The sequence below is a fragment of the Castor canadensis genome, chromosome X (genome assembly GCF_047511655.1).
Source record: "Castor canadensis chromosome X, mCasCan1.hap1v2, whole genome shotgun sequence".
Classification (NCBI taxonomy): Eukaryota; Metazoa; Chordata; class Mammalia; order Rodentia; family Castoridae; genus Castor; species Castor canadensis.
Genome location: NC_133405.1, coordinates 93,932,849 through 93,954,406, shown reverse-complemented (window position 1 = coordinate 93,954,406; position 21,558 = coordinate 93,932,849). Strand labels below are relative to the sequence as shown.

Genomic DNA, 21,558 nt, shown 5'->3' with positions numbered 1-21,558 from the left:
GATAATAGATTAAGGAAACTTCCTCCTCAGTTTGGGGCAGGGGGGGTGGCATTCCTCACTAAGAACAGACAACTAAGAATAGTCAGTCCTTAAGGCCCACTCAATTTCCTGACTTTCAACACTACCTGGGGCCCAGGTTTCCAGGTCTACCAGTGAAGAGTCGATCCCTGGGTTCTTGTTGAAACCATTGGGAAAGCCATTTCAAATCTTCCAGTGTTTCCTCTCTTTATGCAACTTCCAGTATATTTGGGGGGCATTTATTTCCTTTTTCTTGGTTTAGATTTCCCTGTCAGTAAAATAGAGTAGTCAGACCAACAAATGGATCTGTAGTTTCCAAGTCTGGCACTTGTCTGAAGGAGTCAGTATAGTGCAGTTATCTGTTCTTTGTCCAAAAAATGCTATAAATGCTGCAGTTTGCTCTTTATTTTTAGATTCAAATCAGCTAGAGGCACACAACAAAGCAGAGGACAGGAGGAGGCCCAACCCCAGGTGAAGTGTAGGTGGAGTGGGCATCCAAGGCAGCTGGCTTCTCAGGCGTAGGTGGTGACATATTGGGGCCCCATGTTACCAAAGTAGGAACGTTCCCACTCACTCATGAGCTCGAAGTGCACAGGACGGTGACAGAAATTGCAGGCAGCCACAGACACATCTTGGAGGGGCAGCCCCACTTCAGTCCAGGTTACCAGCAGTTTCTCTGAATGTGGGAATGAGAGAGAAAAAGAGAAGAGGGAAAGAATCGGTTAGACTTGGTCTTCCAAATTCCTGTGTTACAGTGTAGATGTGCTACGATATTGATCCCCTGAATCCTTTGAGGTACCTCAGGGTCAGAGTAGCTTTATATGTTTATTCCAGTGTGAGCTGTGAATGTTGCCATTTTTTTATGAGTGCTGAGATGTATAAAGATTGGGAAGCATTCCTTTGATACAATTTGAAGTGATACCACCTTGCTTTCTATTACTCCCCAAGTACAGGACATGTGTGGGCCAAGAAGTGAACCTATCTGCTTGGAAAGTCCTAACTTGGTGAGAAAGGTAGCACTAGCAGTAATCATACTATGATATCAGTGTGGTGACTAGGGAGCCTAGGGTGAGGCAGTGGGGGTTATTCCTGAGGGGTGTGGGAACCTAGAGTAGGGAATCTAACCCAGCTATAGGAAGTACCTCAGGTATGTGCCAGGCCCCTGTCCTTAACCTTTTTTTATGCTCATGCTCTTGGTGATCTTGTCTAGTTTCATAGCTTTAAACACCATCTATATTCTGATGATTCTGAAATTTTCGTCTCTACCAGACTTGTATATCCAGTGGCATTTCTCCTTCTCCACTTGGATGTCTAATAGGCATGTCTAACTTAACATGGGCACAACTGAACTACGTATGTCCCTACCATCCACCAAGCCTGCTCTACTTTCATCTTTCCTAATCTCATTTGATGGCAATCCCAGTTGTTCAGTCTAAAACTTTCAGAACCAGCTTTTCTTTTTCTTTTTCTTTTACCCTACATTCAATCTATCAATAACTACTACTGGCTTCACTTTCAATTTTTTTTTTTGTGGTACTGGGGTTAGAACTCAAGGCCTCATACTTGCTAGGCATGTGCTGTACCACTTTAGCCATTCCACCAGCCCTTGGCTTCACTTTCAAAATCTGACCACTTGTTATTATCTCCATTGCTATGAAGTATGAACCACAATCATCTCTCATCTGGAATATTACAGTAGCCCACACACACACACACACTGGGCCTCCCTGTTTGCACTCTTTCTCTTTTTTGGTATATTCGCAACATAGAAGTTGGAGTTCTGCTAAAACTTGTGTCAGATATGTTAGTGTTCTTAGATCCTTCCAAAGGATATTTGAGGAAGATTCCAAATCCTTCCAGTGATACACAATCTGGCCTCACATTGCCTCTATCTGCCTAATTTTTCTCCCACTTGCTTACATTATTCCACATTCATCTTATTGCTCCTCAAATATAAAAGGAATATTTCTGAGTTATGGTCTTCCCTGCCTTAGGCTGTTCTCTCTGCCTGGGATGCCCTTCCCTTAGATATCTCCCCATCTGACTCCTTCACCCTTTTCTAATCTTTGTTTGAGTGTCACCTCAGTGGTCTACCCTAATACTATACTATAATACTATAACCCTCCTCTAAACTAGCTCTTGGTCCCAACACTTTCTATCCTCTCTCTCGTGATTTTTCTTATAGCAGTTAGAACTAGCATGCTATTTAATTTGCTTACTTTTAAAAATGTTATTGACCCTTCCAGAATGCAAACTCTGTGTCATTTGTTTACTACTGGATCCCCAGGACCTTGAACTGTATCTAGCTCACAACAAGTACTTGATAATTATTTGTTGAAAGAATGAAAAGATACCTGAGTTAAAACTAGAAGATGAAGGGAAGTAGGGCAGAAGAAAGGGTGAAAGAGGGGGCATTATCTTAATTTTAATAGCCTCCCTCACCTCAAGTCCCAACCTAGTACCTATATGACCTTTGACCAATAAATATATTTTATGCCTCAATTCTACCTACACAAAACATAAATAATAACACATCTACCTTGAGGATTAAATGGATTAATAATACAATAATGTAAAGTGCCTAGAACAGTATGGAGCACATGGTAAATAGTAATTGTTAGCCATCATCATTTAATATTTTTGAGTAAATGAATGAATGGCACCCACCTGTCTTGTCTTTCTTGAACTCTCATACTGCCTGTGCTCCAGATGGAAAGGATGTTGTCAGTACATGCCCTCTATTTTCCTATCTTTAAGTTATTGCTCCTGGGAGTCCCTTATTCTGGAATATCTTTGCATCATATCCACATGTACTTCAATGTGGAGCACAAAGACATTCCGCATCCACAAAGCCTCTCCAATCTCATCCTCCTTGTCTTCTCTAACCATAAATGAACTCTCCCTCCAGCCCCAGAGCACTAAGACTTATCACACTGACCTGTACTGTCCTTGTCTGTCTCCTATGCTAGACCATCGACTGCCTTACCTGTTTTTCATTCAACAGACCTGGAATGAGCACAAGCTCTGTGCGAGGCCCTGTTTTAAACTATACCCAAATGGAATCCAGTAAACTTCAGGTAAATTGAGTAAACTGGCATCTTTCAGGGTAAAACCCAAACTACTGAGCATTATAAGCCTCTCAATCTAGTTCCTATTTTTTTGTTGTCTTTGTAGATTCTTTCCACCCTCACTCCATTCCTACTACTCTACATTCCAGTAATACCTGCATATTGTTCTCTTTCCACACTTTCTTTCTTCTCTTGGTCAGGACCACCACTTACTTTGCAAGGTTCAACTCAGGTGTCACCTCTACTAAGAGACCTTTTGAATCCCCCAGACTGGATCAAGCTCTTCCTTTCTGTCCCCACAACTCCCTCATGCACTGTGTTTGTTAAGCTTTGATCACCCCTCAGTGTCATTGTTTGTGTCTGCCATGGTCTCCCCAACCAGACTAGAGCACTGTGAGTCTATGGGGCTGTTTCTCATTCATTTGTGACCCTGGTATAGGGTCTGGCACACAAAAGATGTTCCAGAAATATTTTCTAAATTGAGTGGAATCTGTCCTGAACTTACTTCTTCAGATCCTGGATCTGAGGGGTGGGGGAAATGCTGTAGGCACACATGTTGAGGACTTACCCACAAAATTTTCCATCATCTGAGGGCTGTGGTGTGGGGAAGGTGCCAGGCGCAGCAGCTCCTCACCCCGGGGAACAGTTGGGTAGTTGATGGCCTGCACATAGATACTATGCTTGGAGAGCAGGAGATCACAGATCTTGCTGTTGAGTGCTGCATCACCCACCTGGGCTCAAGAGAAAGGCCTTTCAGTAGTTGCCACCCTGGCTCCACCACTACTAACTAGATCCATTAGGCAGGTAGGGGGAACCAGATCAAGGTACACCACTGAACTGGGGACAGATTTGTTTCATAAGGGGTTAATCAGTGGCATCTCCAGAATTTCTATCAATCAGGAGCCCCGAGCCAGTAATTGGATTTGAAGGAGGTTGAAGGTAGCACCAGGAGCCTTGACTTGAAGCTGTTTGCAAAGCAAGCATATAGGTTGATTTGGTATGGTTTTAGATGAGAAGATAAACTGACCAAGCCACCTCTGGCTGCTGTAACTGGACTAATGAAAATATCAGTTATTTTAAAAAAGGAGTTTTTCAAGGGAACATTGGAGCAATGGCTGCAGTTGACCCTGTATATCAGTGGGTCTTGCATGCAGGGATTCAACTGACCTCAGATCAAAAATATTTTTTAATTGTGTGTTTTAACGAACACATGCAGACTTTTTTTCTTGGTTATATTCCCTCAAAAATACAGTGTAACAACTATTCACATAGCATTTATATCGCATTAGGTATTACAAGTCATCTAGACATGATTTAAAGTATATGGGAGAATTGCATAAGTTATATGTAAATACTACGCCACTTTCTACAAAGGGACTTGAGCATTTGTGGATTTTGGTACAGGTGGGAGAGGGTGTCCTGAAACCAATCTCCTGCTGATACTGAGAGATGACTATTCCTTTCTCATCCACAAAATCATCACAGTAAAGCATCCTTCCCATACTTACTAACTTACTCATACAAACTCACTCATACAAACTTACTAACTTACTCATACACATAGATGTCATTTAAGAAAGAAGTAGCATTTTTAAAGGCAGTAAACACTCAAACATAATTGAGGATACAAAATAGCAGCTAGCCCTATGGTTTTTGATTTTATTTTTCTGACCTTGATTCTCAGTAACAAGTATCTTTTATATTATAATCATAATACACACATGTACATATACATGCACACACATAAAACTGAACAAATTCCTCACAAATCAATACCCTTTACTTATGTGTGTTATACTTCAACATTGTAATATTTTTTCTCTTTTTTAATGCTAGTTATAATTCAGTAAACTGATTTGGTAACCCACTAATGGTATTGATAAACAGTTTGGAAAATACTGGATTACAGACCATGAGTACTTGATATTGCGAGTCAGGACAGTATAATAAGCATGAGGTAATAGCTGATGCAGAAAAAGATTGGTTAATTCAGAACAGCTGATAATTTTTTCAAAATGAATGAAACTGGGAAGAAGGAGGATTCACAGGAAAATGAAAGAGTTGATGACAGGTGCAGATACTGGTTTGCTGGGGATGGAAAGGTTCCCACAAGACCAGTGGGCATGGTGGAACTCTCACCCGGATGGGGATGATATGGCTGGGGCAAGGGATGACAGGAAGACCCTTGTCCATTAGTAGCTGGCGCATATGCTTGACGTTCCTCTGGTGGGCCCTTCGCAGAGCTTGGCCCTCCTCTCCCTTTAGCAGACGCACAGATTCTAGAGCCCCAGAGAGCACCATGGGGGGCAGTGAAGTGGTGAAGATGAAGCCTGCAGCATAGGAGCGCACCATGTCCACCAAGTCACGAGTGCTGGCAATATAGCCACCCACGCAGCCAAAAGCCTTGCCTGGAGACAGAGGAGAAAAATATGCACAGACATCATAATTAGTCCTCAGAGGAACAGGATCATACCCCAGGTAACACAAGTTGGTACACCAGAAGCTGGGGCTCCGGTCTCATTTCCCAGGCCTCTGCCCATCTCTCCTGTCCATTGCAAGGCAGACAGAGTTGATAATTTTATGGCTCTGGGATTAGGACTGTCAAGTCCTACCATATGTAATGACTAGATAGACAGAAGCAGGGTGGGGACCTTTAACTGATTAGAGCCTAGAAGAGCTAAGATGAGACCTGGGCTCATGTGGCCCAGGGAAACACAGCTCTCTGCTTACTCAAGTTGAACCTGGCTATTTTATCCAACTCAGGGGTCTTTTCAAAAAACTCTCCCAGACTTTTTCAGCAGCTCTGCAATGGGATGAGAGTAGAGAGAAGGGAGATCTGGTAGGACAGTACCCTGGGGCTACTTCTACCCAAACAACTCCTGCAGCTTTGGGGAGGAAGAAGAAAAGGTTCTGGCAGAGGTCTCTTGTCTGGATTGCATGTAAGGGAGGTCCAAGGCATTCACTTACCAAGAGTTCCAGAGATGATGTCAATCTTGTGCATAATTCCATCACGCTCCCCAATCCCAGCTCCCCGGGACCCATATAGTCCTACAGCATGAACCTCATCCACGAAGGTCAAGGCCCCATACTGGTGGGCCACATCACACAACTCCTCAAGGGGACAGATGGCACCTAAGCAAAACCAAGAGATAGGGGTCAGAGATCACAACTCTTCTCCATCTCTACCTCCAGTGTTGAATTTCCCATCACTGCCTACTCTAGGTTGAAAAAAATATGTTGTAGAGCAGGAAAAAGGCCCACCAGAAGTGTACAAATCCTCATTTGAGACTATTCCAAACCTCTTTATATCCATCAACCAACTGCACCCCACCCACACCTCATCTCTCTCTCTTTCTCTCTCTGTGTGTGTGTGTGTCTGTTTCCCTAGTATGGGATCAAGGGTTGGCTCACTGTCTATTTTTGCTTCATTCTGACAATGACTGTCTTCCTATTTCTGCCATTTTTATTCTTTCTGTTGCCTTTTCCCCTTTGCTAATCTGTGTATCTCCATCTAGGGTTGGCACTAGCCTACCTAATATCTTTGTTTAAATAAATAGAAAGCATTACTTTTTGCTTACTACAGTCCTGATTTCAGATATCACTCACCCACCTTGTCCAGGTACTCTTGACAGCCCTGTCAATAATTTTATTCTTCACTGGTCCTCCCAGTTTCTTTCTGGATTTCTGCTACTATCTCCTTTTTTGTGTCCATTTCAATCTTTGTTTCTCTGTCTCCATTTTTCTCTGTGTCTCCTCTCCCCCCTCTCCATCTCCTTTCTCTTTTCCTTACTTTCTCTTTTTCTGTTTATGTCTCTTTCTGTCTTACTTTCTTCTTCAGACTTTCTCTGTACCCTGTGTCTCTTTCTGAGTTTCTTTGTGCTTCTGCCTCTTTGTCTTTTCTGTGTCTTTGTGGGAATGTTTTTCTCTTTCTTCTTTTTTTCAAACTTTTTTTTTTTTGTGGTACTGGGGTTTGAACTCAGGGCCTCATGTTTGCTAGGCAGGCACTCTGCTATCTGAGCCACTCTACCAGCCCATGTTTTTCTCTTTCATCTCTACCAATATGGTTCCCTGAAAAACCTCTCTCTCAGGCTCAGTCACAAACTATAAAGTGAAAATTAATCAGAAGTAATCATTGTACCCCTCTATTTTCCATACAGATTTGTCATTTATCCATGTTATTCTAGATATCATCTATGTTAAGGTCTTCAAATGGCTGTGAATCTCATAAATAAACTTTGTGGCTACTCTTCATATTATAAAACCCCACACCTTTTTAATAATTTCCCATCCCTCTACTCCCTGGAAACTCCTGAGGTATGGGGAGTTGGAATACAGAAGAAACTTCTGAAGGCAGAAACAGGGATCCAGACTATGAATAGAGGGTGTGAGCAGCTGGTTGGTCAACATGAGAGGAGGTGGAGCTTGGGATAAGACAATGTGATGGTTCAAGTATCATTTCAGAAGGAGAAAGTCATACCTAGGATTGAGTTTGGCAGAGTTTCCACCAAAAAAGTATAAGGAGCCATTCACTTGCAAATGTAAGTAGTATGATCTCAAAATAACTTCCACTTGAGAAAAGTGAATTTTAATAGTCTCAGTGTTAGAAATATACAAATGTGATGGTTTTACTTTATTGCTGGTTATAGAAATGTGGGAGTCATCATGACAGTAAATTCCTTCATTTAATTAATTCATTTAATTCTCACAGCATTTCTATTATTATTACCTCCATGTTGTAAATAACAACTGTGACACAGAGCAATTAAGAAACTTGTCCGAGCTAATAAATTGTTATGCTGGAATTTGAACCTAAACAGTTTGAGGTTAGAGCCTGTGTGCATAATCATTATGTGATGTTTATGATACTTATGCTAGCAGGACCTCTTTCCTTAGATAAATCCAGAAGGAGATGTCTAAACCACATGACTTCTGCTTGATAGGGCCAGTAATAGAAAGCTTTAGGCACTGTTTCAGTTGGGAGAAGAAAGGGGGTATCAAAATAAATGGAATGGCTTCCATCATCTATAATTCTTACAATCAAATATTTTACCTTGGGGAAAATTGAGGCTCAGGGAGTTTAAGAGCTCCCAAGTTCATAAAGACAGTATGTGTCAAATAGGGTATTTGAACCCGGGTCTGTCTGACTTGAAAACCTATTTTGATTCTAATGCTGCATACTGGACTTTGAAAAAGGTCCTAGGCAATAGTTTGTGAATTTTCCCATTGTAGAAATCAGACTCTAGGATGATTGATTTTTCACGTCATTTCAAATGCAAGGGAATTGCAGTTATATGTCCTAGGGTGAAAACACTCACTTTTTCACCAATTTGCTGAACTACCTAAGACAAAATTTGATGCCATCTGTAAACTTTAGTTTTTTTCACCTGTAAGATAAGTGTAGTAACTGCCTCTGTCCTTTGGCATTTACTAGTTTTGTGACACTGGGTAGGTTACTCCACTTGTTTCTCAAATAAAAATAAAAATAAAATAGCACTTACCCCATAGAATTGCCATGAAGACTATGAATTGATGCATGTAAAATAATAATAATTTTGCATGGCATGCAATGAGCACCTTGTGAATGTTAGTTATTACCATCATTATCATTACGGTTTTTGTGAAACCAATGCTAGTAAAAGCTCACATATACTCACCATCCATGGAATGAACAGTCTCAAAGGCCACAATTTTTGGTGTCTTACGGTTGGATTTCTCTAGAAGTTTCTTCAGGTGATCAGGATCATTGTGTCTGAAGACAAATTTAGCTGCTCCGCTGTTGCGAATACCTTGGATCATGGAAGCATGGTTGCCTGCATCTGAGTAAATCTCGCATCCTGAGGAGCCAAACATGTAATTCTTAAGCTTCTGTCTCAGTATTCCTCTTTCAACCTTCATGTCTAATCAACTCCCGCTTCCCCTTGAAGATGCTGCTGTGCTTCCTCCTCCTCTAGAAATCTTTGTGATATCTCTTCCTTTACCGAACTCCTTTGCCCTGCAATTCTGCTCTTCCTCCAGGCATTTCTTATTCTCGCATGGCCTCTGACTGACCTGGGGTGGAGGAAAAATTTATTCCCCAGGAAGCTTTAGAGTTTCTTGAGGACATTCTCCTCAACATATAAATTCAAGTCCTGGAAAGATGTTAATCTCAGGGAATGCTTATACACTTGGACTCATGTTAGATTTTTCCTGGTCTAGATAAAACCCATTTGTTCCAGGTATTGTCCATCTGCTTGTAGTTACAGGGATGGACACTTACTGGGCTTTCAATGTTGGAAACATGCTCATAGCAAGTCAGAGCAAGAAGGGCAGATAATCCTTATAGGTTCCAGCCCCTTTACTGTATAGGGGGAAAACTAAGCTCCAGAGAGGGAAGAGTCTTTCTCTAGAACATGAGGAATGCAAGGATTTTTACTGGGGGGGCAGGTGGGGATGGGAAGTTGGTGGTGAGTTGATTCTTAGACCCTGCAAATCTTACTGACATCAAGGAACTATGGCCTTTCATAAGAGTAAGGGATAATTTCTACTTAAGAAAAATGAGTCATGGCTTCTTGGAGGACACGACTAGGACTTTCCTGAGAACAGAAATGAAATATTCTTGTCTTTGTATCCCTTGTTTCCAGTATAATGCTGAGTATATAATAGATGGTAAGAAACAGTTCTTAAATGAGTGGTTGAATAAATAAATGACTGATTTATAAGTGAGTGAATGCGTATATGGATGAATATATTACTGAACAAAACAGTGAGAGGAGAGGTATGAAAATATAAGGCTGAAGAGGTATGCAGAAACTAGATTATTGAAAGCTTTAGAAGGCCATGATGGGGACTTTAGATTTGGTAGTAGGGGCAGTAGAATTTTGACCAGGGGAGAAACAAAGATAGGTTTAAAATTTTTAAACATTGTTCTGAATGGTGTCTAGAATAGATTGTAGGGAGGCAAAGATAAAATCAAGAAAATGATGTAGGTCTAAACTACAATGGTGGCAATAGAGATGGAAAGAAGTTGAATTCTAATAATTGAGGAGGAGGGGATTGATTTAAAAAAAATCCCAAAGGTATTGAGTTTATTTGAGGACTGTGGTGACATCAGAAAAAGTTCCCAAGAAATAGTGGTTATATTTAATGTGCTGAAGAATCAGCAGGATGGTGAGGTGGTAGACAGCAAGTACAGAGACTTCTCTCAGGCAATTTGCCTGTTACAGGAAGAGAGAGGACAGTAGCTAGAGCGTGATGAGGAGTCAAGGCAATATTTTTTTCAGATGTAAGAGACTTGAACATGTTTCTAAAAAGGGAGAGGCTGAAGATACAAAGAGTGGAAGAAAACTGATAGATCAAGGCTCCTGAGTAGGTAGTGGGGAATGAGACACAGAGCACCAGTGGAAGGACTAGTCAACAAGAAGAAAGGTACCTCCACTGTGACAGGAGGCAAAGAGTGGGGAGAGAACAGGCAGGAATGCATGTAAGTTCACAGGTACTTTGTGGGTAGGAATTGAGACTATTGCTCTCTGGTGTCTTCTGTTAGTACGATAGGAGATGAGGATATCTGCTGGGGGCAGGGGAAGCTAAAGATAATGGGGGGTTGGCAAAACTGCCTCAGAGACTTGAAGAACTGACTAGGGAAACAGGATTGTTAGACAGCATAGAGGACTGAGTGGAAGTTGGGAAGTGTGATTCTTTTAGTGGCTCCCATTTGAGCAATTGTATGAGCCCAGGATTGACATAGGGAATGTGGATAGTTGTATTAATCTGAGGTTGAGCTGTGATGGAATGATGGCAAGGCATATGAGGTGATGACATCATTGACTAGAGAGTGGGAACGTGGGAATATGTGATCCAGTATATAGGTAAAAGGATTGGCTTTAGGTAGAAGGAGAGATATATCTGCCTAGTGGCTTCTGTATTGAGATAAGGTGTGGGTTATTTGGTAAAAGTGACAGAGGAGGTAGTCAGAGGTTTTGGAGAGGAAAGGTGGTTTGGTAAAGCTTCTGTGGAGAAATAATTATTTATGAGTGTTATGAGCCCAATTGAGTTGGGAAGTGATGAACTTATGGTGTTACTATTCTTTGATGGGTGATGTTCCCGAGTACTGGTCCTCAATCCAGGTGTAGAAGGGGAGAGAGTGAGCATCTGGTGTTGAGGATATGCAATGTGGGTAAAAGGGAAGAACAATGGGAGCAAGCAAACTCAGAACAGAGGGAATGAGCAATGGCAGCAGTGAGACTGGATGCTGTAGTATAGGACACGAGTCTTGAACAAATGTCAGGCCACAGGCTTACCTGGCAGGATCTTGGCCAATGTGAAGAGAGTAGAGTCATTTGCCACAAAGCAGGAAGAGAAGAGCAGGGCTGAGTCCTTCTGATGCAGTTCAGCTAGCTCCTGCTCAAGCTCCACATGGAACTTACTGGTTCCTGAGATGTTACGGGTGCCACCAGCTCCAGCTCCATGATGCTGCAGGGTCTCCCTGGCCCAGAGAAAAACATATGGGAAAGGAGAAGAAAAAACCCTATCAGGCACTGCACAACTAGGTAGGTAGCCCTTCCTTTATGGGGGATCCATGTTGACTTAGGGTTCCTATATGTACTGTGTCCTCTGTGACCAAGTAAAAGGAAAGATAAGGAGGAGAGGGAGATATAGCCCCTTCTTTTAGTGATGGAGGCACTCAGGGATAGAGGGAAGAAGCTAGATGGAGCTTAAGCCATTTCGAAAACCTAAAGGAGGTCACATGCCATCTCTGGAAACACTCATTCTATAGTTAGTTTGAGTTCATGGAGAATAGGCCTTGCTTGGTTTCCCATCCTACTCCTCCACAACACCAGACACCCAGACACCCTAGAGTTTAGAAACTGTGGTGTGCTGACTGAGTTCATATCTGAGGAGTAGACATGCTTGAGGACCTTGGACAAAAGGGGTGGTGGTAGAACCCAGATTTCCACTGCCAGCTCTGCCTTTCCTTTCCATATATGCCCCATGACCTTCTCTAAATGTATCTCCACAGGTCATGACCCCAACTCTGCTACTCACTGTATAGCCTGCAAGACCCGAGGGTGCCGACTCATGCCCAGGTAGTCATTACTACACCACACAGACACATCCTTTGAGGCCACAAATGCCTCAGAGAAGTGCTGGGCAAAAGGGTAAGCATTAGCCCAGCGGTTCACAGTTTTGAACACGCGGTAGGTGTGGTCCAGTTTCTTCTCCATGATCTTGTCCCTAAAAAACTGGTCATAACCAAAGGCATGGATTCCTGTAAGAGTAGAGATGGGGATAAAAATAATTCATTTCAAATTTCTTCCTGGCTAGTTTGTACTTTATCCATGTTGTTGGTTTTGATTTCTTTAAATCTCTTTCCATATGTTCATTTATTTGCACTGTCACTGGCTTACTGGATCACATTAACACTCCACTATTTCGTTCAACCTCCCTTTGCTTACTCACTTACTCATTCACCCAGTAATTCATTCACACATTCACTCAGGCTTCCTGCCCTTGGCATGGCCTCATCTCTCTTCCCAGGGTTTGTGTGGAAACCTCCTTACTGAAATTATTCCTTCTAATCTCGGTGGAAGAAGTACTGACAGATCTAGTTTGGAGGCATGTCTCTGGTAAAAGCTAGTTGTATGGCCTTGAGCAAGGCATGAATCCTCTGTCTTTCTCTTAATGTCCTCATCTTTAGCATAGAGTAACACTACATTCTTTGCAGAAATGTGAGCATCTGATGACAAATAGCATGTAATACACCCAATTGGCGCATAGCAATAGTAGTATCATTACTACTACTAATAGTAAAGAAAATAGCTAATACTTAACTATATTATTATAACTAACATTTAATGATTATCTACTAGATATGAGGCCCAATTCCAGGAAGTTTAAAAATACTACTTCATATATTCCTCACAATAACCCTATGTGGAAAATTCTATTAGTATCTCCATTTTACAGATGAGGGAATGGAGGTATGAAGAAATTCGTTAACTTGATCAAGATCATATAGCAAGTAAGTGACACACTAGGTTAAAAAAAGAAAAAGTTATGCTATGCATTTTCTTTGAGTATGTTTATGTGTATGTAAAGCCAACATACAATCTAGACTGGAATAAAACAAAAAATGTAAGCAACCTAAATTATAGGTGCTTTATTAATGGAATAATGTTGCGTCCACACTACAAAACACACTTCAGCCATTAATAATTGTTATGCAGCTCTATGTTTATGGACATGGAATGATGCCAGGTAGATTACTAAGTGAACAAAGCAGCATAATAAACTCTGGGTAGAATAAGTTCCTATTTCTGAAAACAGCATGTGTATGGTAAAGAGAATGCGGGGTTTTCTCTCTCTCTCTCTCTCTCTCTCTCTCTCTCTCTCTCTGTGTGTGTGTGTGTGTGTGTGTGTGTGTGTGTGTATGTGTTTAGCCATAGGAAGATATCTGGGAGAAAACATAACCAAAAGTTAATGGTCTGAGTGGTTTAAATTTCCATCTATATTTTCCTGCATCTGTTGAAAAATAGCTCCTTTTCTTTCAAAATTAGAAAAAAAAGCAAATTCCATTATGAAAAATGAATATAAATACATATGAGATATAAAAAGGATGATGAGAGTTTTTGAAGGAAGCATGGAGAAGAAATAATGGAGGTAAGGATAATATTTAACAAGGCCTCATTAACAAGCTAAAAACACTACACTTCCATAACTGTAATTTTATTTTCTCCTCATGATAACCTATTGAGGTAAGTGTTAAAATCCCACCCAAAGGAAGTACCTTACTTGCCAAAGTACACAGATCCAGCAAGTGCCAGCACTAAAATTTAAACTTAGATTCTTTTTGGTTTCAAAGCCTTTCCATGTCCATGTCAGATGATCTTTTAGGACTCCTTCCCTATTCTAATCCCCGCCACCCCCCCACTTATTTCCACCTCAGCAAACTCACCAGCCATATTGTCCTGAATCAGTTGTGTAAGCTTCTCTGAAATTTGCTCTGGATCTTGGGAAGCAGGGAGAGACTTCCTTGGGCTGGTGGAGGCCAGGGAGCTTAGCAGGTCTGAGGAGTGTGAAATTTGCATGAAGAGAGGGAGAAAAAAAGACAGCATGTATTGTTTTCTTTAGGTTCAGTTCAATGTATAAAAATTTAAGTTTATAAAGTATAGAAGCCTTCTGCAGAGAGAAGAAATTTTCTGCAAAGTGAGCTCCTACTCATCTTCTGCAGTAACAACTCCTGTAATGTCAAGAGACCTTCTATAGGGTGATTCATACTTCTCACTAGAATTTTCCCTTAAGTGAGATAACTAGGACAGCCCCTTGGGTCCTGCACTTGGGAGATAGATGCATGACTGTGTACCTTATTCTCCTTTTCTAAACATCATTAAATTTCAATTTTGAATTTGTTGTCCTTAATGATATCCTAAAAGGGCCTAAGAAAGATGTCAATAGTGTGGCCATCTAGGTGTGATTATCTTGGGTGGTGTGCACCACTTGAGTTGAAGGAGCGCCACATCCTTCAAAAGGATGCATCTTGTTGAGAACAAAATTTTATTTGAATTTGTTTTAATAAAACTACTAATGCAAGATACTTTTCAATGAACAAAGGCCAATTAAAGGAGTATGTTATGTGAAAAAATAAAATTAAATAAAGGATGTGTCTACTCTCTACCCTTTCTCTTTCATGCAAATCCATATTCTCATAATGTAGTCTTGCTTAAATGTGGAATCCCAGTTTGGCGGGTTCCATTTAACCACCTGGAAGAGAGAAGGCAGAACTCTAGAAAGCTCATCATAGATTAATGGCTAAAAGTTATGGGATCCTTGCCACATGTGTGTGCTGGGAAGTCTATGCTCAGTGCAGTCTAAGCTATTGCCTTCCATGACTCCCCTGGAAAAGGCTGGGATTTTCCATCATGGGATGTGTACTAGCTGTCCTTGGATTACCCAGTTCATGACTGTGGTAAAATGGGTTCAGGCATTAGGAGTAGAGGTTGGATAAGGTGGAACTTGAGTCCAACCTGTCTTGAAAGTCTTCACATCCTCCTGGACTTCTGGGGCTGCCTTCTGCACAATCTTGCTCTTCCCATCCTGGAGTTCTGACAGCATGAAGGGACAGTGGCCCTTAGCCCAAGATGAAGAGTCTACACAAAGTTAAGAGAATAATTGAGGGTGTATTTCTGACCATAAATTCAGCTCAACAATGATTACTGAGACCTACTGCATCCCAAAACCCTATCTCAGGCTATGGTAGAGGCAAGGATAGATGATTCTGGTTTCTGTTCTATGGACTCTCCTAAGCAGTTGGAAATGGAAATGACACACACAGAAGACACATTGTGAACAGTGCTGGGATGAGAGGGAGGACAGTGTTTGTAGAAATCCAGAAGATTATAGGGGACACGACCAATGATTGGCATTGAATAAGTTAGTGGTCTAGGCAGGCTTTGCAGAGGTGATGATGCCCAATTTCAGTGTTTAATGAGAAGTATGAGAGAGGGTAATAGTTTGGGAGAGGGTAATATGTTAAGAGCAAAGACACAGTATCTTGAGGAAATGGGGTTGATTCAAGCAATTTAAAGTAGTTTGGGCATGGCTGCTGTATAGTGTGTGAAGAGCATGAGAGTGAAACTCTAAAGACCTGGAAGACATATCCTGGAATATTTTGAGGCCAGTTCATTGTGCCTTGACATTTTTTCACATGAATTCTCCTAGTTAGTAGGCAATGATGGCCAGTATGACTTGGAACCTTGTCTTTATGATCTAGATGTTTTCCCCCTTTTGTTAACAACCACTTCTTACCTCCTCCAGCCTTGGTTGCCTTAAGGTGGATTTGAGAACAGGTTGGTCCTTGGGTGGCTAGGATAGGACAGTGTCCAATACCAAATAGGAATGGATGAATCTTAACCACTTTGCCCAGGAGACCTGTGGGGCCCCGGGCAAGCACTGGGCAACACTGTAGCAACACAGCTGCTGCCACCATCTTGAGCCTGAAGTCCTGCAGAAAATATGGAAGAGATGAAATTCCATTGTTAGAATCTGACCAAAAGCCAAGGATCACTCCTCTGTTGTGATTCCTCTGAGATACACTGGTTGTGTTTCAGGGAAAGAACTTCTGGGAACCACTAAATAATGGGGTGAAAGAAGGAGTTCTATTTTGAGGTCAGAAAGCCTGAATTCTAACTCAGATTCTGCCATTGACTTATTGTGATTGTGAGGATCATTGAATTATACTTGTATGTGGCAGGATAAGAGTTGACAACCAACAAACCTTTTGATCAACACTTGAGGTCAGGATCCTTTCTAACAATATCAGCCTCAACCAAGTGAAGATTCAGCCTGATAACGCAAATAGATGCCATTAACCAGAGCTCCTGAGGCTTGGCCCAGAGTGTTTCCTGAGGAAATTCTGCCAGAGAGGAAGAAGGAGCTTAAAGTCAGTTATAAGCTTAAAGAGATTCGGGGAACTAGAAGAAAGGTGAGGCCCTAGATCCTACAGACTATATGCAACCAGGTTAGCATTTCCTATCTGGATTTTCTCCTGACTTTTGGATAAGCACAGGTAAAAGAGAAAGGTACAAGAGCCAAGGCACAAAGACATCATCTATGGGTTAGAAGAAGAGGTGGAGGCCAAAATAGAGGAAAGAAAGGAGCCAGAGAAGAGATCAGGAAAAGAGAAACCAAGTGACACAGCACTCAATAAATAGTTATTGAATTTTGGCTTAAATTAATGAATAAGATCTCAAATTGGGGAAAGAGAAGGCAAGTATGGGAACAGTAAGAAGAAATGAAGGCTTAGGAAAGATAAAAGAAGGAAAGTAGAACAAAGGTGTGATGGTACTGATTGAGTTAGAAGAACAGATATTGCAGGAGGGAATGAGATCAAAGCCAGCGGAAAGGGGATAGGGTAGAAATGAGAATAGACACAGAGGGGAAGACTGATACTGAAAGAAAGGACAGAAAGATGATGGGAAATACAGAAGGAATAGGTTAAGAAAACGACCCATGCATGATGTAGAGAGCTGTTGGCTTGGTTTTGTTTTCTTTTTTTAAAGGAAAAACTATTTGTAAGATGTTGCACTAAAACGTTTTATATACACTTGAGACCTGTAGTAAATTATGTTGACAATAAAAAAAGAAATACAGAAGGATAAGGAAAGAGAGTAAGATAAGAAAAAGAGAAAATGAGAAAGAAAGAGAATATTAGGGCAGAGACAGAGGTTCAAGCCCCAGTACTGTCCTCCATCCCCCCAAAAAAGAGACAGATGGAAGGACACAAAAGGGACATAAGGAAAGATCCAGTAGCCCAGAAGATTATAAAAAGACTTATAAAATTATGTGAAGGAGAAAAGGAATACAGCAGGAGCAGAGTCAGTGAGACACAAAGGAGAAATTCTGAGGAAGGTTAAGTGATTTTAAAAAAAGGATTAGGGGAAGTAAACATGCTACTACAAATGGAAATGAGAGCTAAATTGAGTGAAAGACAGAAATGGGTAGAAAATATCTGCCCATCTCTATCTAAGGGATAGAGTGAGGTGCTAAAAGGGGAGGGGAATGATTACAAGGAGTAAGACTGAAAAATAGCAAGAGAGACAGCTAGAGAGAGCCAAGAGAAACAGATAGAAAAGGGGCCCCATTATAGAGCCAGAATCAAAGGATGAGACAAGATAGTAGATTCTCCACAGGAGAATGTGGGAACAATAAGTCCCTGGCACTGCCAAGAAAGCTTCTGAGTAAAATCTGACAGCACCTTCAGTGTATAAAGTCCAATGGTGTGAGGGACAAATAAGAAGGAAGAGCTCATGGCCCTGTCCTCATTTGACAACCTCCTTCACCTTCCTCCCTTCCTGATCTCATAAAACAAAAACCCTCTCCTTACATCACATAGTAATCCATTTACCTTATTCTATCTTAGAGCCTCTTCCCTCACTCTCACAGGCTGTCATGGGAGCTGGGTAAATTTGTGGGGTCTGAGCATGTGAGCCCTGAAATTAGGAAAGGCAGAAAGGTTAATGTATGGACTAAATTAAATAACCCATGTCAAGCCTTTAAGAATGCCTGGAACATAGTAACTTTTCAATAAATGTTAGCTTTTCCTATTTAAATTATAGCTCCCCAATTCCTTTGGTTTTTGGTCTTGGACAAGTCACTTCCTGTCTTTGGGTCTTGGCTTTCATAAGCTGTCAAATGTGAGGTAATTATGCCTACCTTACATGGTAGGTCATGAATTAGATTCAGTGCCTTTTTCATATCTGGAGATAAGAGGTTTCCCTTCCCCTGCCCATGAAGGCTAAATCATCCAGGGCTGAGCCTGCAGACCAAAGATAAAGCTTACAGAGTTTATCGCCATTGGAGTCTGATCACTCCCCAGGCTGAACCCAGGGTGTGGGAGAGAAGAGGAGCCCCTTCCTGGAATCACGTCTGAGCATCTGTCTGAGGCTGGCTCCAGCTATTGGAAATGAGCTAAGATGGATAGCCCAGGATCCTGCAAACTCCTTCCCTTAGCATCAACACCACCAACAATAATGGCAACAACATTGAAGTATGTAGTCAGATTGAAAGTCCCAAAGATTGGAGGCAAAGTCCAGCCCTGCCTTGGGATGGTGGTAGATTAAAGCCTACTCGCCATGTATACAAACTGAAGTTCAATATAGTAATCCTCTTTAAGGGGCTTTTGGCCAACATGTGTCTGGGAAAATATACACTACTTCTTGAAGCTTATTGAATTCTCAAGTTCTTTCAAGCTCAGGTTCCAATTTCTCTTGTTCTGATACTCCTTTTCTGGGACTTGCTCCTCTTCACTCTGCCTAGAAAGCATTATGACCCATGATTTTGTAGTCTAAGTACCTTGGGCTTTGTGTCCATTCCTTAGCACTACCTACCATGAGACTGGAGTGAGTAAAATTAAATCAAGGAAGCATTTTAGGAAATTTAGGGTATTAAGAGCAAGACTACTTGGTTTTGAATCCTGGATCCACCATTCACTAGCTTTGTGATCTTAGAAGAGTCACTCCCCTACTCTATATCTTATATCTATAAAATGTAGATAATAACATTGACCATCTACTTGACAAGGATGTTGTGAAGACTCAGTAAGATAATTCATACAAAATATTTAGAAGAATACCTATCCTAGAATAAATACTGAAAAAGTGTTAGCCATCACTTTTATTTTCTCCCATTTTCTATGTAGAGAAAGTGAAGGTACAACCAAGGAAAGTCACAACATGGATATGTCAAACAAAGTCTGAAAAGCTAGAGACCTGATCCTTGTTCCAATCCTGTTACAACTTACTGTGTGAACTTGGGCTCTGTAGCCCCTACTCTGGGCCTCAGTTTCTCCACATATATTAAACTAGATAATTTCATAGATCCCACCTGGTTCTGATAATCAAACACAGAGCCCTCGCTGTGCCAGCCTTTGTTGTAAATGCTTCTCATGTATTGACTCATTCAATCCTCATGACAACCCTGTGGTAAGGGAACTGAAGCCCCCCAAAATTAGGTAATTTGTCCAGGTCACAGGGCCTACTAAGTGAACAAAGCAGGATTTTAACTTAGTCATTCTGGCTCCAGAGACCACTAAATTAACAATGGGTACATGAACTGAGAACCAGACTCCATATATCAATCCACTCTGCTATACTAACTGGTACATTAATCTTTTGTGACCAATGTCCTTACCAAAGGAACAGATATAAAACTGAAGTAGGATTTTAGGTACTGTTGAACCATTCCACCATCTAAATATTTATGCATCCCACTATGTGGAAATGCTTGCCAGAGATCTTCTTAAAACAAAGCTTTTAATCAAAGAGATGGATGTTATTCAAACATATCCCATCCATTTCTCTGCATCTTTATAATTCCTTTTCATGTCAGCATCCAATCTGCAATCCCAGAGGTCAGAAGAGCCAACAATGACTCTACCCCAACAGAAACAAACAAACAAACAAAAACCAATCGTACAGGTTTCCTTGCCCCCTCTCTCCCATTATTCCTGGCCTGCTTTGCAAGACTCAGTTCATTCTGAAGGGGAATCAGTTACTTCTCTTCAGGAGTTGGAGGTATCAGGGCCTCCCTTCCTAGTATCCTGTTCCCACCACTGAAGAAGCATGTAGAATTTTACATACCTGGAATAACATAATTGAAAATTCTTAGAAACAGAAAAATTTAGGAGACCACAAAATCAAAACTAGAAAGAGTTGTGGAAAATATAGGCCAAGCCTTTTTTCCCCAGAGAATGAATGACTTGCCTGGGATTTCACAGTGAATTAGAGTGAGAATACAAATCTCTTGACTTTCTACATAGCGACACAGCATTCCTCTTCCATCTTTTCCCTTTAGTTTTGCTAATTATTCACATCTTAATTCCCCCAAATCTCTCCTTATCCAATTCTTCATTTCTATTCTCCTCATTTCCCCTCAGTTTTTCCCTCCCTAGGTCTGGCCCCCCCTAGGCTCTGACCCATCAAGCTATGCCCTAGGTCAAGCAGAAAGAAGAGAGACAAAAGGAGGAAAGAATAGCAAATTGCAAGAAGAAATATTAAGGCATCTTTCCTGATAGAGAAAAGAGAAGGATAGGAAGAGACAGAAAGAAACAGGATGGAGATGGAGAAATACAGAGTTGAGGAAAGAGACAGAAAGGGGAAGAGAGTTTAGGAGAACAAGATACAGAGAAAACTCACTGGAAGGAAAAATAAGAGAAAGCAAGAGTGTTGGAGAGTGATATTGAAAACTAACAAAGGAGAGAAAAGGGGGGAAAGGAAGAAAAGTAAAGGTGGAAACAGGGAAAGATAGGAAGAGACATGGGATAAAAATGACAGAGTTTCTAAGAAACAGAGAAAGGGAAAGTCAGTCAGAAGAAGAGAAAGTCAATCTAAGACAAAGATCTAGTCAGACCAGAGTTAGTGTATGTAGCTCTGAGGTGGGTAGGTAGACCAGAGAGAAGGCATCAGGCTGAAAGCAACTCTTACCTGTTGCCCTGCACTGAGGACGAACGAAAGACGGGTGGGTGCTATGAGTTAGGACCTGGTGTTTATCCCTGCCTGTGACTTAGCTCCACCCACCCCACCTTCTGCTGGCCTGTCCCTGCATTGGCCCCAAAAGTATCTCAGGGCCTTGCTAGAGATAAAAAAAAAAAAAAAAACAAAGTAGTCCCTCTTGTGTTTCTCTTCCCCCAGTTGTGACTCTTCCCTCTCTATTTTCTTTCTCTGTTTCCTCTGGATTGTAAAATGAGCTCATTTGGACTTTAGGATCAGACTATCCATACAGAACTAGAGCACCTCAAGCAAAACCACCACCTTTCTGATCCTCTGTTTCCTCAAGCATAAAAGCAGGGCAATAAAACCCAGAAACAAATGAAGCACAAATGGGAAAGGCTCTGAGATCAGACCTAGAATACAGTTTTGTACTTATGAATTCTAACAATCAGTTCCAGAAAGTACATCCAGGATGTTGTAACAATTCAGTAACATCATATATAGAAAACACT

The 21,558-nt window shown here is 41.3% G+C and overlaps 1 protein-coding gene across 2 annotated transcripts; it reads right to left on the bottom strand.

Moving 5' to 3' along the window:
- Nucleotides 1-408: 408 nt before the first annotated feature.
- LOC109700225 (5-aminolevulinate synthase, erythroid-specific, mitochondrial) lies at nucleotides 409-21,149 on the bottom strand. 2 transcript variants are annotated; one of them, XM_020185294.2, is made up of 12 exons: nucleotides 21,041-21,112; nucleotides 17,965-18,049; nucleotides 15,867-16,062; nucleotides 15,086-15,208; nucleotides 14,017-14,127; nucleotides 12,108-12,330; nucleotides 11,363-11,547; nucleotides 8,741-8,920; nucleotides 6,054-6,218; nucleotides 5,226-5,494; nucleotides 3,655-3,817; nucleotides 409-694 (listed from the first exon to the last, which is right to left on the bottom strand). In XM_020185294.2, exons 3-12 carry the CDS (start codon nucleotides 16,045-16,047, stop codon nucleotides 531-533), a joined length of 1,764 nt encoding a protein of 587 aa, XP_020040883.1. In that variant the 5' UTR covers nucleotides 16,048-16,062; nucleotides 17,965-18,049; nucleotides 21,041-21,112; the 3' UTR covers nucleotides 409-530. The 2 variants fall into 2 exon arrangements, with proteins under 2 accessions (XP_020040883.1, XP_020040882.1); XM_020185293.2 differs by lacking the exon at nucleotides 17,965-18,049 and having other exon boundaries at nucleotides 21,041-21,149.
- Between the last annotated feature and the right edge of the window lie 409 nt (nucleotides 21,150-21,558).

Coding starts and splice junctions, on each gene's coding strand:
- LOC109700225 (XM_020185293.2), bottom strand. CDS start 16,047: ATGGTGGCAGCAGCTGTGTTGCTACAGTGTTGCCCAGTGCTTGCCCGG. Junction 8,921..11,362: donor ATTGGCCAAGATCCTGCCAG/GTAAGCCTGTGG, acceptor TTGGCTCCTCAG/GATGCGAGATTTACTCAGAT. Junction 3,818..5,225: donor GCCATATCATCCCCATCCGG/GTGAGAGTTCCA, acceptor TCTTGAGCCCAG/GTGGGTGATGCAGCACTCAA.